The 14176-nt window shown below is 37.1% G+C and overlaps 1 protein-coding gene across 1 annotated transcript; it reads left to right on the top strand.

The window, feature by feature from the left end:
• The first annotated feature begins 12892 nt into the window (after window positions 1-12892).
• LOC107871813 (uncharacterized protein K02A2.6-like) lies at window positions 12893-13585 on the top strand. The gene has a single exon (XM_016718695.1). It carries the CDS (start codon window positions 12893-12895, stop codon window positions 13583-13585), a length of 693 nt encoding a protein of 230 aa, XP_016574181.1.
• Window positions 13586-14176: the final 591 nt, after the last annotated feature.

The raw sequence follows: 14176 nt of genomic DNA, 5'->3' as shown, positions 1-14176 counted from the left end.
AGAGGAGGAGTTAGAGAGTGACAAAGAGAAAGAGGATGATCATCAACATAATGATAATGGATCATCAATGGGGCGTGAATTAATATCGACATCCCAGCATGATCTTGTCAAAAATTTTAGTATTGACAAGTTTCAAGTTACGATGCCGATAAATAACCCAAAAGCAGAAGAAGAACTAAGTGGTGAAATTGTACTTAATTGTTAGATGGGGAGAAAATTTATTTATTTTAGGAAAATTATGAAAAATGAAAACATAGATGGACTTTTTAAGAAGAGCTACTTTGGATGCTTTCTTAAGCTACCTGAGGACCCCCCTGCCCATTTCCATATGAAGATGGTATAGGTCTTCTCAAGCGCAGGATCAAGTACGTGGGGGATGATGAAGATTCAAAAGGAGGGGCAAAAAGATCGATGAAATCTAGATCAACTATTGTGGAATGCCGATTTGTTTTGGCTTGCAAGAGTTTTCTATAGTGACGGACTTGAGATACCATTGTCTAGAAGAACCACCTATCGCCAAGGGAACTCCCCGCAAAAGATCCAAGGCAAGAAAATGCAAGGACAAAATAGATGGGTTGTTAGACATTGCTCGATGTGGCTATAATGCATCAGATTTTATTGATAGATCTCATGGATAAAATCATACCAAAGCAGTACAGGGAGCGATTATGCTTAGTTTGGTTTGCCCATTCATTATATTGGCAAGAGACGTCAACAAGGTCATAGAAGATGATTTGTTGGCGCATGTTGACGATTTTGATATATTCAACAATTATCCCTGGGGATATGACAGCTTCTACCTGACTATCCAATAGTTACTGACAAAGATATCCTCAGGGATGACCACATTATACGGCTTTTCTTGGGCTTTCATAGTAAAATTAATCACTATGTTTACTCATCCATTAATTTATATTGAATATAGTTATTATGACCTTTTTTGCTTTCTTTCTATTTACATTTTTTAGGATTGATCATTTGAAGCTATTCCTCCTCTCCGAAAGCAGGTAATAGATTACTCGGATAAGGTTTCTCATCCAAGGATGTTTAGGTGGTTAGCTACAAAGAACAATACCAAAATTAAGGAGGATGATCTCTTTAATCCTATGAATGATGCAGTACGTCATCTTCAAGTAAAATAATTTTACTCAATGAAGGATATTGAACAAATATTATATCTGGTGCAACAGATGTTATATCTGATGCACTAAATGGGATATCTGTTGCGATAGATTACCCGTCTTATGCCAACCAGCGCAATAGATTGATAATCTATTGTGACAGACGATTGATATCTTGCATCAAATTACCTATCTGTTTCTTTGGTTCTCTGAACCCGACTCCTAACAGATTAACCATTTACTGCAAATTATGCAACAGATGTGTAATCTGATATAACATATTGTTAATCTATTGCGATATACAGATTATTTATTGCATAACATGTAATCGAATAGATTATCCGTCTTGTGTAACTGGTGCAACAGATTGGTAATCTCTTATGACAGATGATTGATATTTTGCATCAGATTATCCATGTGCTGCTCTGGTTCTCTAAACTCGACTCAAACGGATTTTAACTATCTATTGCAAACTATGCAATAGATGAGTAATCTGATGTAATATATTGTTAATCTATTGCAAAAGTTGACTATTAAAATGTAACACAACTATGAAAATTATTATATTATATGATTGAAATGTATCTGTCTTTTTTTCTAGGTTGTGTACCCATGGATCGTGCCTACTGAAAATGAGTCAGTGATGACTTATTATATTAGGTCATGTTGATACTACAGCAGAACCAATGGTGGAGTTGATAAAGAAGGAATTGGCTAGAGCAACAACCATAAGAAGATCAGTTAGGCAAGGTCAGCCTGATGTTGAGGCTCTTCATGACCAACCTACTAAGGCAGATTCGGGTGCTTTTTCTGGTGGAGTTGTTGGTGTTGATGGCAGGCATGCTGATTCTTCTACCACTCGTAAGTATAAGTATATTGATGCTCAAGAAAATATAAATATGTTTGAAAACACCCCTTTTCACCCTTACACAAGTCCCTCTCGCCCCTCTTTACCCTCGTGTTCTCGTTGCGAATACGAAGAGTGGAAGGATATCTAGGATAAACTCTTTGAAAAAGTAGAGGATATCTCTAAAACTATCAAGGAATTTAAATCCAAGATGGGTGTTATACCATCCAAAAAGGTAAGGGTGTCATACACTCCTACAGTATTGGTTAGGAGGAAGAAAAGAGAAATTAGCGATGTACTCTCCGATCAAAAATAAAAAAATTACAATGCCTCCCTCTCAAAAAGTTTTTGAAGTTCAAGGGTCATTCAATAAGGTGGACATATACGCAAAACTTGGCAACAAAGAAAAGAAGGATCTGTGACATTCTAAGAATAACAAGCCAGGCACACCAGATTACCCCAGGCCTCTTTTTCCCCCAAAACTTCCAGACTATGACAGATATGTTTATGTGGTACGAGGACAAGGCAAATTTACTTTTCCCAACCTAGACTTCTAATATACACCATGAATAAAAAGCTATGTAACAGATGTGAAATCTATTACAACAGCTGGGTATTATGGTACAATAGATTATGGTTTTGTTGCAACTTATTATCCATCTGTTGCATAAGTTGCATTGGATTATTAATTTAGAGAACCCCATGCAACAGATGGACCATCTTTACAATTACTAACCTATTTAAAAATTAACTTCTTATATCACAGCATGTTGACAAAATTCTCTGCCTCATGAGAAAATGGCAATTAACATACCTAGATTTAAGAATAGTTCATTTTTAGCTCCCGAATGAACCAGTCCTTGAGTGGAGGAGTAGTACCACAACATATAAGGGTCAGTTAATTTAATACCTTAGAGAGAGAAAGATGATATACAAGGGGTGTATTTACCATCTTATTCGAGTCAAGGACTCTAGTTCAGAAACTTCAACTCTTGAGTCAGTTCTAGTAGTAAACAAATTCTCAGTTGTGTTCCCTGAAGATCTTTCCAGAGTTCCTCCCGAAAGGGAAATCGACTTCGAAATAGACTTTCTCCCAGATACTCTGCATATATCAATTTTGCCATACAGAATGGCTCCAGCTGAACTCAAAGAATTATAAGAATAGTTAAAGGATCTCCTAGATAAGGGATTCATCAGGCCCAACATCTCCCCAGGGGGCACACTGTTCTATTCGTGCCGAAGAAAGATGGTTCTATCAGAATATGCATAGACTACCATCAGTTGAACAAAGTCACAGTCAAGAATAAATATCCACTTCTTAGAATCGATGACTTGTTTGACCAAGTTCAGGGTGCCAGCTACTTTTCCAAGATAGACCTTAGATCAGCTATCATTATCTCAGGGTTAGGGAATGTGAAATTCTGAAAATAGCTTTCCAAACTTGGTATGGTCACTTCAAATTTCTAGTAATATCCTTTGGTCTCATGGATGCCCTAGTAGCCTTCATGGACTTGATGAAATGAGTGTTCAAGCAGTACTTGGATGTGTTCGTCATAGTCTTTATTGATGACATTCTTGTTTACTTCCATAGAGAAATGATCATACAGACCATCTCAGAATAGTGTTATAGAATCTCAGAGCTCACCAGTTGCTGTATTTTAGCTAAGATCAGTATCTCTCCTTGGCCATATTATTTTTGGTAACAATATTAGAGTTGATCTTCAAAAGACCAAGGCAGTGAGAAACTAGACTAAACCCATCTCTCTATTAGATATCAAGAGTTTCTTGGGTTTGGCTGGCTATTACCATCGGTTTGTTGAAGGGTTTTCATCTATTGCATCCCCCATGTCCAGATTGAGTCAGAAGAAAGTTAAGTTTCAGTGGTCAGATTCCTATGAGAAGAGTTTTCTGGAGTTGAAGACTTGACTCACCTCAGCCCCAGTTCTTACCTTGCCAAATAGTTCAGAAGGGGTTTGTTGTGTACTGTGATACATCCAGAGTAGGTTTGGGTTGTGTCCTTATGCAGAGAGAAAAGGTCATAGCCTATGCTTCTAGGCAGCTTAAGCCCTATGAGAATAATTATCCAACTCATGATCTTGAGCTAGAAGCTGTAGTGTTTGCCTTAAAGATTTAGAGGCATTACTTGTATGGGGTACATTTTGATCTATTCACAGATCACAAAAGCTTGCAGTATGTATTCTCTCAGAAAGACTTGAATTTGAGTCAAAGGAGGTGGTTAGAGTTTTTGAAAGATTATGACATGAGTGTTATGTATCATCCGGGCAAGGCCAATGTAGTAGAAAATGCTCTCAGTAAATTGTCTATGGATAGTACTGCTCATGTTGAGGATGGTAAGAAGAAATTAGCTTAGGAAGTTTATCATCTTATCCGATTAGGTCTCCTCCTAGTAGATATAGCAAAAGGTAGCATATGGGTGCAAAGTTTTTCAAAATGCTCTATAGTTTCCAAAGTAAAGGAAAAGCAAGATAGAGATTCTAGTCTAGATAAGTTAAAAGAATCAGTCAGAGATCAAAAGGTAGAGGTTTTCTCCCAAGGGGGAGATGGTGTGCTACATTGTCAGGGTCGGCTATGTGAGCCTGATTTAGATGATTTGAGGCAACGAATTCTTGTAGAAGCGCATAGTGCGTGCTACTCTACTCGTCCAGTGTCTACTAAGATGTACCATGATTTGTGGGAGATCTATTGGTAGAGTGGGATGAAGAGGTATATTGCAGAGTTCATATCTAAGTTCTCTACGTGCCAGCAAGTTAAGATTGAGCACTAGAAGCCTAGTGGGTCCATGTAGGAGTTCAGCATTCCTACATGGAAATGGGAAGAAGTGAACATGGATTTTGTAATGGGTTTGCCCCATACCCATCATCAGCATGATTCTATTTGGGTTATCGTAGATAGTATGACCAAATTAACTCATTTCTTTCCAGTCCATACCTCTTATTCAGTTGAGGACTATGCCAAACTCTATCTCAGAGAGTTGGTTAAGTTGCACATTGTTCCCTTATCTATCATATCTGATAGAGGTACCGATTTTACCTCTCACTTATGAAAAGCATTCCAAAAGGGTCGTGGTACCCAAGTCTATCTCAGTATAGACTTTCACCCTCAGACAGGTGGTCAAGTAGAAAGGACCATTCAGACTCTTGAAGATATGCTGAGAGCATGCATAGTTGATTTTAAAGGTAGTTCGATTTGCTGACCATGGTAGTAGGGAGTGACTTGGTGTTGAATGCCTTAGAGAAGGTTCAGTTGATCAGAGAAAATCCTAAAGTAGCCCAGAGCCGATAGAAGTCGTATGCAGATGTGAGGAGAAAGGATCTCGAGTTTAAGATCGGTGATTCTGTGTACTTCCCATGAAGGGAGTAAAGAGGTTCGGCAAGAAAGGGAAACTTAGTCCCCGTTGTATCGGTCCTTTTAGAATTATCAATCATTTAAAAAAGGTAGACACCCAGTGTTCCATGTCTCATTGTTGAAGAAGTGTATTGGTGATCCATCTATAGTTGTTCCCCTAGAAAGCGTAGATGTTCAGGACAGTCTTTCCTATGAGGAAGCTCTAGTCGAAATTCTTGATCATCAAGTTCGTAGACTAAGGAACAAAGAAGTTCCACTAGTCAAAGTTCTTTGGCGAAATCAGTCCATTGAAGGAGCTACTTGGGAAGCAGAAGTAGATATGCAGACCAAGTACCCTCATCTTTTCTCCACGAATTCAGATTTGGTTTATGGTACTAATCTTCTTAAGATTTCTCTCTATCATGCTTAGTTTTAGTTGCACATCATGTTCATGTCAGTCGTGCATTTATAAATCAGTTCAGCCATACATTACATGCATTAGATATGCATGTTCAGTGTGTAAGCTTAGTCCATCAGTTTTCCTCAGCGTAACTAGTCTCATTCAAGGATGAATGATCCCAAGGGGGAGATATTGTAACACCCCATATTTCCCTATCATGATTTAAGTCCCAATACATAAGCATTTATATATAAAATTTTCGAAATACCCATTACTTTTCAGTTTAGATCTTGCTATTACGTAGAAAATTCAATAAGCTTTCCAACGATATAAAATTTTCCCAAATCTGATAATTGAGTAAGAAGTTATGGCGATTTTAAGTTTCAGTCGTTAAATACCGTAATTTTGGTCACTAGCGCATCGCAGAGCCGGTCTAAATGACAATTTTCAATTTCCAGTAAGGGATAGAAATATTGGCACGTCGCGCCAAGGACCCAGTCCACGTTTGGAAATTTCCAGTGAGCCTTCGCGATAATTGCGCGTCACGGAGGTGGACAAAATGACATTCCAAAAACTTACCACAATAGCTCGCATTACGCCAAGCTTTCAGGTCCCAGTTGTCAATTTCTAGTGAGGCTCCACGATCCTGGAACATCGCGCCAGGGCTGCAAATCAGGATTTTGAATTTTCCAATTTTGCATTTTTAATTTCCAAGGGGATGTTTGGTCATTTTCCTAAGTCCTAAACATGAAATTAAAGCCTAATAGGGCATCATATTCCTATATTCTCAAATTACTCAAAAGGGGATCCATTCTATTCAAGAACACAAAAACCCTAGCTCTCAAATTTAATACCAAATCTCAAGAACTCACCATCAAGCCTCTCAAATTCATTAGCCCAGGTATGTTAAATGTTCATCCATGGGTTCCTTTCACCCATGAAGTCCAAGTATCCGATTTAAATTACAAAATTGTGATCTTTTCAAGTTATTTTGATTTTAAATTATGATTTCACCTATGAATCTTCATGCACTGTGATTTTACACCATGTATAGATGAAGTTAATGTTGTTATTCAATTCTCCATGTTTTAATGTTATCATTCATTGAATTAATCATGATTTAGTACTATTCATGTTGAATTCATGCTATTACTACAAGTTCCCTAACATTCCTATGATTTGACCAAACTATGAACTACAAGTGTTTCATAAAATACCTACAAGAATACATGTTTGATAAAAACCTTCATGCTATGTCCTCAATACTTAAGTATCATGTTACAATTATTACTTTTGAGTCTAGGGGTATTGAATACCCGAAAACCATAGCTGCTTATTTAGTCTTGTCTCAATATCTTCAGAATAACTTTAGAATACATATTATGAGCATTACTAGATCAGTCAGTTAAACTCAGAATAGTCAGTAACTCAGCGTCATTCAGTTGGGAGTAGGACTTAGAACCGAGCGAGTGTAGGGATGGCGGCATCCCCATTAGATAGGCAGAGTCGCTAGTTGCAGTTCCTAAACTCCAGAACTACATAGACAGCGTAGGATATGAGAAGTCATCCGTTAGTGTAGGATTGACTATCTCACAGGGGTCACCCGTCAATTCAGGCTTGACACCCTTAGTCCTTAGGACATTACATCAGTATAGTGGATCCACACAACCAGCGTTAGTACCCGTGGTATGGTATTAACACCCTTTCAACTGGGGTTACGGGTTGGACCTCAATTTTCTCAGATTGGGGAATGTCTGTTAGATGATAGCTCCCAAAATCTCGGTCCAATAATCAAATTAGTAGTTTAGTCTCAGTGTTGTTTGACCGTTGCATACAGATATCAGTTATTTTAGTAGTTCAGTTTACAGACTTCCATTCAGTTCATGTTTTATGCTTGGTCATGCATCCCCAGTATCTATAGATTTCACGTACCTTCAGTATTTATAGACTTTCATGCATCATAGTATTTACAAATTTCATATATTTTTAGTATCTACAGATTTCATGCTCTCTATTTAGTATTCTATGTTTTACATGTATATTCATATAATTATTATTCCTGTTCATGAAATCATGCATATCAGCCTACCTCATTTAGCATACCAGTACATTTAAAGTACTAATCGTATATCATTCTTTTGTGCTATGATGTATTATATCATAGGTTCTGATGCCTAGTTCCCGGATCGGACTTAAACTTCTCAGACTCTCAGCAGTAGCAGTGGTGAGTCCTTATATTTCAAGGATAGATTATTTTATTTCATGTTTTCAGTCTAGTAATTAGTTGGAGTTAGTTGGGGCCTATCCCATAAACTCACAGTTATTCAGTTTAGAGGCTTTCAGACAATATAGTCAGCTATTCAGTATTCAAACTTTAGTTGACATGATAGTTAGTTTTTCAGTTTATCTCAAATTTTAGTATTTATTCAGACTTAGATAGTTATTTCTTCAGATTCATAATTCAATATTTGTTTTAGATATTAAAACCTTATGGCATATTAGTTATTCTTCTACATTTATGATTGTGTTATTCAATACTCATAGTAGGTACCAGCTCATGGGTTATCTGTGGTCCCTCAAGACTGTAAGCACCATGTGACGCCCAGGTTGTACTCTCGGAGCATTACAACCATAAGCCTAGACAAGTCCATCTCCTTAATAAACATATCAGTCCTACACTGCTTGACTACGCTATCAGCTACATCAGAGACAAACTTACTCATTCTAGACCTGTTATCAGCCACCATCGAAGGAGCATACCTAGCCAAATGGGTAAACTTAAGAGAATACTCCTTTACACTCATACTACTCTTTTTCAAATGAATAAACTCCAGAACTTTAGCTTCCCTCAACTCTAAAGAAAAGAAACTGTCTAAAAAGGTCGTGGAAAACTCCTCCCACTCTACTGGCCCTGTGTTTGTGCCTTTATCCTCCTTCAAGTGCTTATACCATGTATGAGCTATATCCTACAACTGGTAATCAACCAACTTTGCACTCTCACAAGATGAGATACCCATAATATCACTCACTTTCTAAAATATGTCAAGAAACTCCTGGGGATCCTCATCAGACTTAAATCCTAAAAATAAAGGAGAATTCATCATAGCGAAATCCCAAATTTTGCTGAGGCGGTATTAGCCAATGGATTGGTTGGAATAGTAGCCTGTTGGTTGTTCTGAGTGGGTTAAAGTAGTAAAGGAAGTTTTGAATTTGGCATAAAATACATGCACGTTCAGGGGATCTTCCTGAATAGGTAGAGGTGCGGGCTAATTCCCATTCTTTCTTCTGTTATTCTTTCTGGGAGGTATTTTCTATAATAGAATAAAGAATGGTTAAGAAGGAGAATTTAAATAGAGCTCATGCTCACTCGCATGACATGAACACTTCAAGAAGGGAAAATTTTCCTAAAATGCCTTGTAGCCTCTTGTCCATAAGTGTGGCACTCTTTACACCCATGCACAAGACTCTACTCAAGATGACTTTAAGACTCCCTAGGACATTTTAAAACCTTAGGATCTGATACCAAGTTTGTAATGGCCCAAGAGTACACCCTAGACACCGCGTGGTGCTTACAGTCACTAGTGACCACAAGTTAACCCATGATCTAGTACCCACTGTGAGCACTAAATAAAACTGATAACAAAAGATACATATGTGTGGAATAACTAAATACGCCATAAGGTTTTAAAGACCCAAAATATTACTAAATTATAAGTATAAAAACAACTGTTTGAAAATTGATAAAATAATGACAAACTGACTGACTGTCTGAAGTGTTTGAAAGCCTCTAAAATTGATTGAATAAGAGTTGATGGGACAGGTCCCTAACTAACTCCAACTGACTATTGAACTTAAAACACTGAAATGAACATAATTAATCCTTAAAATATGAGGACTCACCGATGTTGCTATTGTTGATGTGCTGGAATGTCTAAGTGTAATCGGGAACCTGAGCATCTGAACCTATGATATGAGACATCATGGCGTAAGAAATAACTATGCGGTCAATACTTTGAATGTACTGGTATGCTAGATAGGGTTAGGCTGATACGGAAGAGCTTATGTACATGAATAATAATTGACTACATAACATAAGATAACTGAATAACTGATATAAAAACGTGAATATTATAAATTCTGAGAATGCATGACCAAGTATATAACTTGATTATGAAATAGTCTATAAATTGAAATACTAAATCTGATAACTGAATAATTCATAAACTGTATTCTATGGTCAAGCAAAATTGAACTATGTTCTGAACTTAATATTGAAGCTGTAGGAGCTATCATCTAACCAACATACCCCAATATGAGCTAATTGGGGTCTAACCTGTGACCCCAGTTGGAAGGGTGCTAGTACCGTACCACGAGTACTAAAAATGGTTTTGTGTCAACCCTAAACTAGCAGGACAACATCTTGTTAACCATAAACTAATAGAAAGACTCATGATAATTGTGTCAACACTAAACTAGTAGGAAGACATCTCAAACCTACGCTGGTTACGTAGTTCTGTAACTCAGGAATTGCTACTAAGGGTCAAACCTTATACTAATAGGAATTCCCCCATCCCTGGGTTTGCTCGATGCTGAATCCTACTCCCAACTGAACTGACACTGATTACGGGATTGAACTAAGTTTAACTAAAGAGGAACTAACTTGGATTACTGAACTGGTCTAAATTTGATTGACATAATAATTGGCTAAATTGATATTGCTTGTATGTGTCTAAAACCATTTTGAAAATACTGAGACTAAGTAAACAACTAAATTTTGGGTATTCATAACTCTTAGGACTCAATAACAATAACGACAGGGACACATATAAGTTTTGAAACCATGAAAGAAAATCATTGTTCATAATTATTCACTTAAGAATTTCATCAAACACATGGGGGTCAAGACTTTAACATGGGGGTGCTTTAAAACATGATAAGATACCACGATCACATGAACAAATCATAAACCACGGGTTTTATTCAGAATTTGCATGAACATGATATGGAAACCACAACATTTAAAACATACTATAATGTATTCCCCGTGAAAACAATTGAAATAACGTTAAATCAACTTACCAAGGATTCATGGGAATAGTTTAATTCATGGGATAGTAACATAAATTCAATACTAAAATCATGGGTTAAGGATTTAACATGAAATTTTCATCCTTCAAGCATGTCAAGGGCTGATTGCAATGAAAACACATGTAAACATGGTATGAAAATCAAAATTCATGGGAGTTCATGGATATAGTTCATGATAACATGTAACGATCATGATTTTAATATTGACAATGGATTCTTGGACTCCATGGGTGAAACGAACCCATGGATGAACATCTAACATACCTTAAAGCTTTAATATTGAAAGATAATCAACTTGTCTTGAATGTTCTTGGATTAGGTAGCATAGTTTCTTGGTTTTCTTGAATAGAAGATAATAAATTTTGAGATTATTAGGAGGTATTTAGGATTTCTTTGAGAGAAAATTAAAGGAGAATGGGCAAATTATGCCCAAATTGCTGATATAAGTCATGTTATGATGACTTGGATTAAGGGAAAAATACGTTAATATCCCTCAGACATTTATACTCAAGAATGTTGGTACAACTTATACGAGGGTTATGATCACTCTTTTCCATGATATGATTCACAAAAAGATTGAGGCATATATGGATGATGTCGTCATAAAATCTAATAGGAGTTCATACCACCTGGATGATTTATGAAAGTTCTTTGAAAGGCTACGAAGGTATGACCTAAAGTTGAATTTGGCCAAGTGCGCCTTTGGAGTCCCCGTAGGAAAGTTATTAGGATTCATTGTTAGTAGGAGAGGTATAGAGTTAGATTTATCCAAGATAAAGGCAATCCAAGACTTACCACCTCCTAAGACCAAGAAGGATATAATAAGTTTCTTGGGAAGACTCAAATACATCAGTCAATTCATAGCCTAGTCCATGATAATTTGTGAACAAATATTCAAGTTATTGAAGAAGGATGCTGCCACTGGATGGACTGAAGAATGTCAGAAGAATTTTGTCAAAATCAAGGAGTATTTGTCTAACCCACCAGTATTGGTTCCATGGGAGCCGATGAAGCCATTATTGTTATATCTACCTGTTATGGATAATGCATTTGGATGTGTGTTAGGGCAACACGATGATATAGAGAGGAAAGAACAGGCTATTTACTACCTGAGTAAGAAGTTTACACCGTATGAATCAAGGAATACGTTGTTGGAGAAGAACTGTTAAAGCATTAACTTGGGTTGCGCAGAAGTTAAGGCACTACCTGTCCGCGTATATCACGTACTTGATTCAAGAATAGATCCACTCAGGTATATCTTTCAGAAGCCAATGCCTACTGGAAAAATAAAAAAAAGGCAGATGTTGTTGAGCGAGTTTGACATTGTGTACGTGACATAAAAATCCATCAAAGAACAAGTTTTAGTTGATCACCTAACAAAAAATTTAGTGTATCAAGATTACATACCATTTAATACCTACTTTCCTGGAGAAGAGTTATTGTTTACAGGAGAAAACATTTTACAGCCGTATAATGGATGGAGAATGTTCTTCGAAGAAGCATCAAACTTTAAAAGAGTCAGAATTGGGGCAGTTCTAGTTTCAAAAATAGGTCAACATTACTTAGGTTTCCTTGCACAAATAACATGGTAGAATATGAGGCTTGCATTCTCGGACTTAGGATGCAGTAGACATAGACATCAAAGAGCTTTTGGTAATAGAGGATTCAAATTTGTTGATCCATCAGGTGCAAGTAGAATAGGCTACCAACAATGACAAAATCTTTCCCTATGTACAATGTGTTAGGGAGCTAAGTAAGAGGTTCACGAAGATTGAGTTCAAGTATGTCCCCGAATTCAAAATGAGTTTGTTGATGCCTTGGCAATACTATCTTCAATAATTCAATATCCAAATAAAAATTACATTGATACCAACAATGTAGATATACACGATCAACAAGCATATTGTTTTCATGTAGATGAAGAACCAGATGGAAAGCCGTGGAACTATGACATCAAGAAGTTGCTCAAAGTAGAAGAATATTCAGAGAGTGCTACTACCAAGTAGAAGAGGAATTTGAGGAGGATGGGGAATCACTTCTTTCTCAATGGGAAATCATATATAGGAGGACTCCAAAATTAGGATTGCTACGATGCGTCGACACATTGGAAGCCACAAGATTGTTGGAGGAGATACATGCAGGAACTTGAGGACCCCACATAAATGGTTTTATGCTTGGAAAGAAGATTTTGAGAGCTGGATACTTTTGGAAAGGGATAACATCCGTTACGAGAAGAAATGTCACCAATGTCAAGTCCATGGGGATTTTATACAGGTTCCACCAAATGAGCTCAATGTGATGGGTTCTCCTTGGCTGTTTGTTGCTTGGGGTATGGATGTTATTGAGCCCACAGAGCCTCTAGTGTCAAATGGATATCATTTTATTTTGGTAGCTATCAACTATTTCATAAAGTGTGTTGAGGCCTCAACACATAAGGCCATAACTATGAAGATGGTAGAAGATTTCGTTCGTAACAACTTGGTCTGTGGATTTGGAATTCTAGAGTCAATCATAATAGACAACGGGGCCAATTTGAATAACGACCTGATGAGAGAGATTTGTGAAAGGCTTAAGATATCTTATCAAAACTCCACAGCATATCGACCGCAAATGAATGGAGCAGTTGAAGCTACAAAGAACATTAAGAGGATCTTGAGAATGATATTAGACGCTAATAGGGAATGGCATGAGAAGCTGCCATATGCTTTACTTGGACATCACATCCAATTAGAACTTCTACTGGGGCAACTCCTTACATGTTGGTTTACGGTTCGAAAGCAGTGATACTTACGGAAGTGGAGATACCTTCATTGAGAATCATCCAGGAGATTGGTCTAGAAAATGCTGAATGGATTCATAGCAGGATCGAATAGTTAATACTTATTAATGAGAAGAGATTGGACACAGTCTATCATGGTTAATTCTATCAAAATAGAATGATCAAGGCGTTCAATAGGAAGGCCAAGCCTCGTCGATTCAGACTAGGACAATTAGCATTGAAGAAGATATTCCCTCACTAAAATAAAGCCAAGGAAAAATTTATGCCAAATTGGCAAGGTCTGTACATAGTTCACCGAGTACTCTCAGGAAGAGCAGTAATACTTGCAAAGATGGACGGCACAATATGCACGAAGTTGATCAATTCAAACGCTATTAAGAAGTACTATATTTGAAGATATTAGGACTAGTTGTTGTTTCTTTGTACTTTTTGCATTTTCTTTAATGTAACAGAACTATGTATTAGCCTGAATTCCCACAACAAGATACGTAGGCAACCTACATAGGGTCTGATTTTCCTTAGAAAAAACCAAAAACATCATCCTTTCATGTATTCATAACTACGCTCGTCCTGACTTCCCTGGCGGGATACGTAGG

This window comes from Capsicum annuum, chromosome 5, assembly GCF_002878395.1.
Source record: "Capsicum annuum cultivar UCD-10X-F1 chromosome 5, UCD10Xv1.1, whole genome shotgun sequence".
In the NCBI taxonomy this organism is placed as follows: domain Eukaryota; kingdom Viridiplantae; phylum Streptophyta; class Magnoliopsida; order Solanales; family Solanaceae; genus Capsicum; species Capsicum annuum.
The sequence above is the reverse complement of the archived record's forward strand: the minus strand, read 5'-3'. Positions and strand labels throughout refer to the sequence as shown.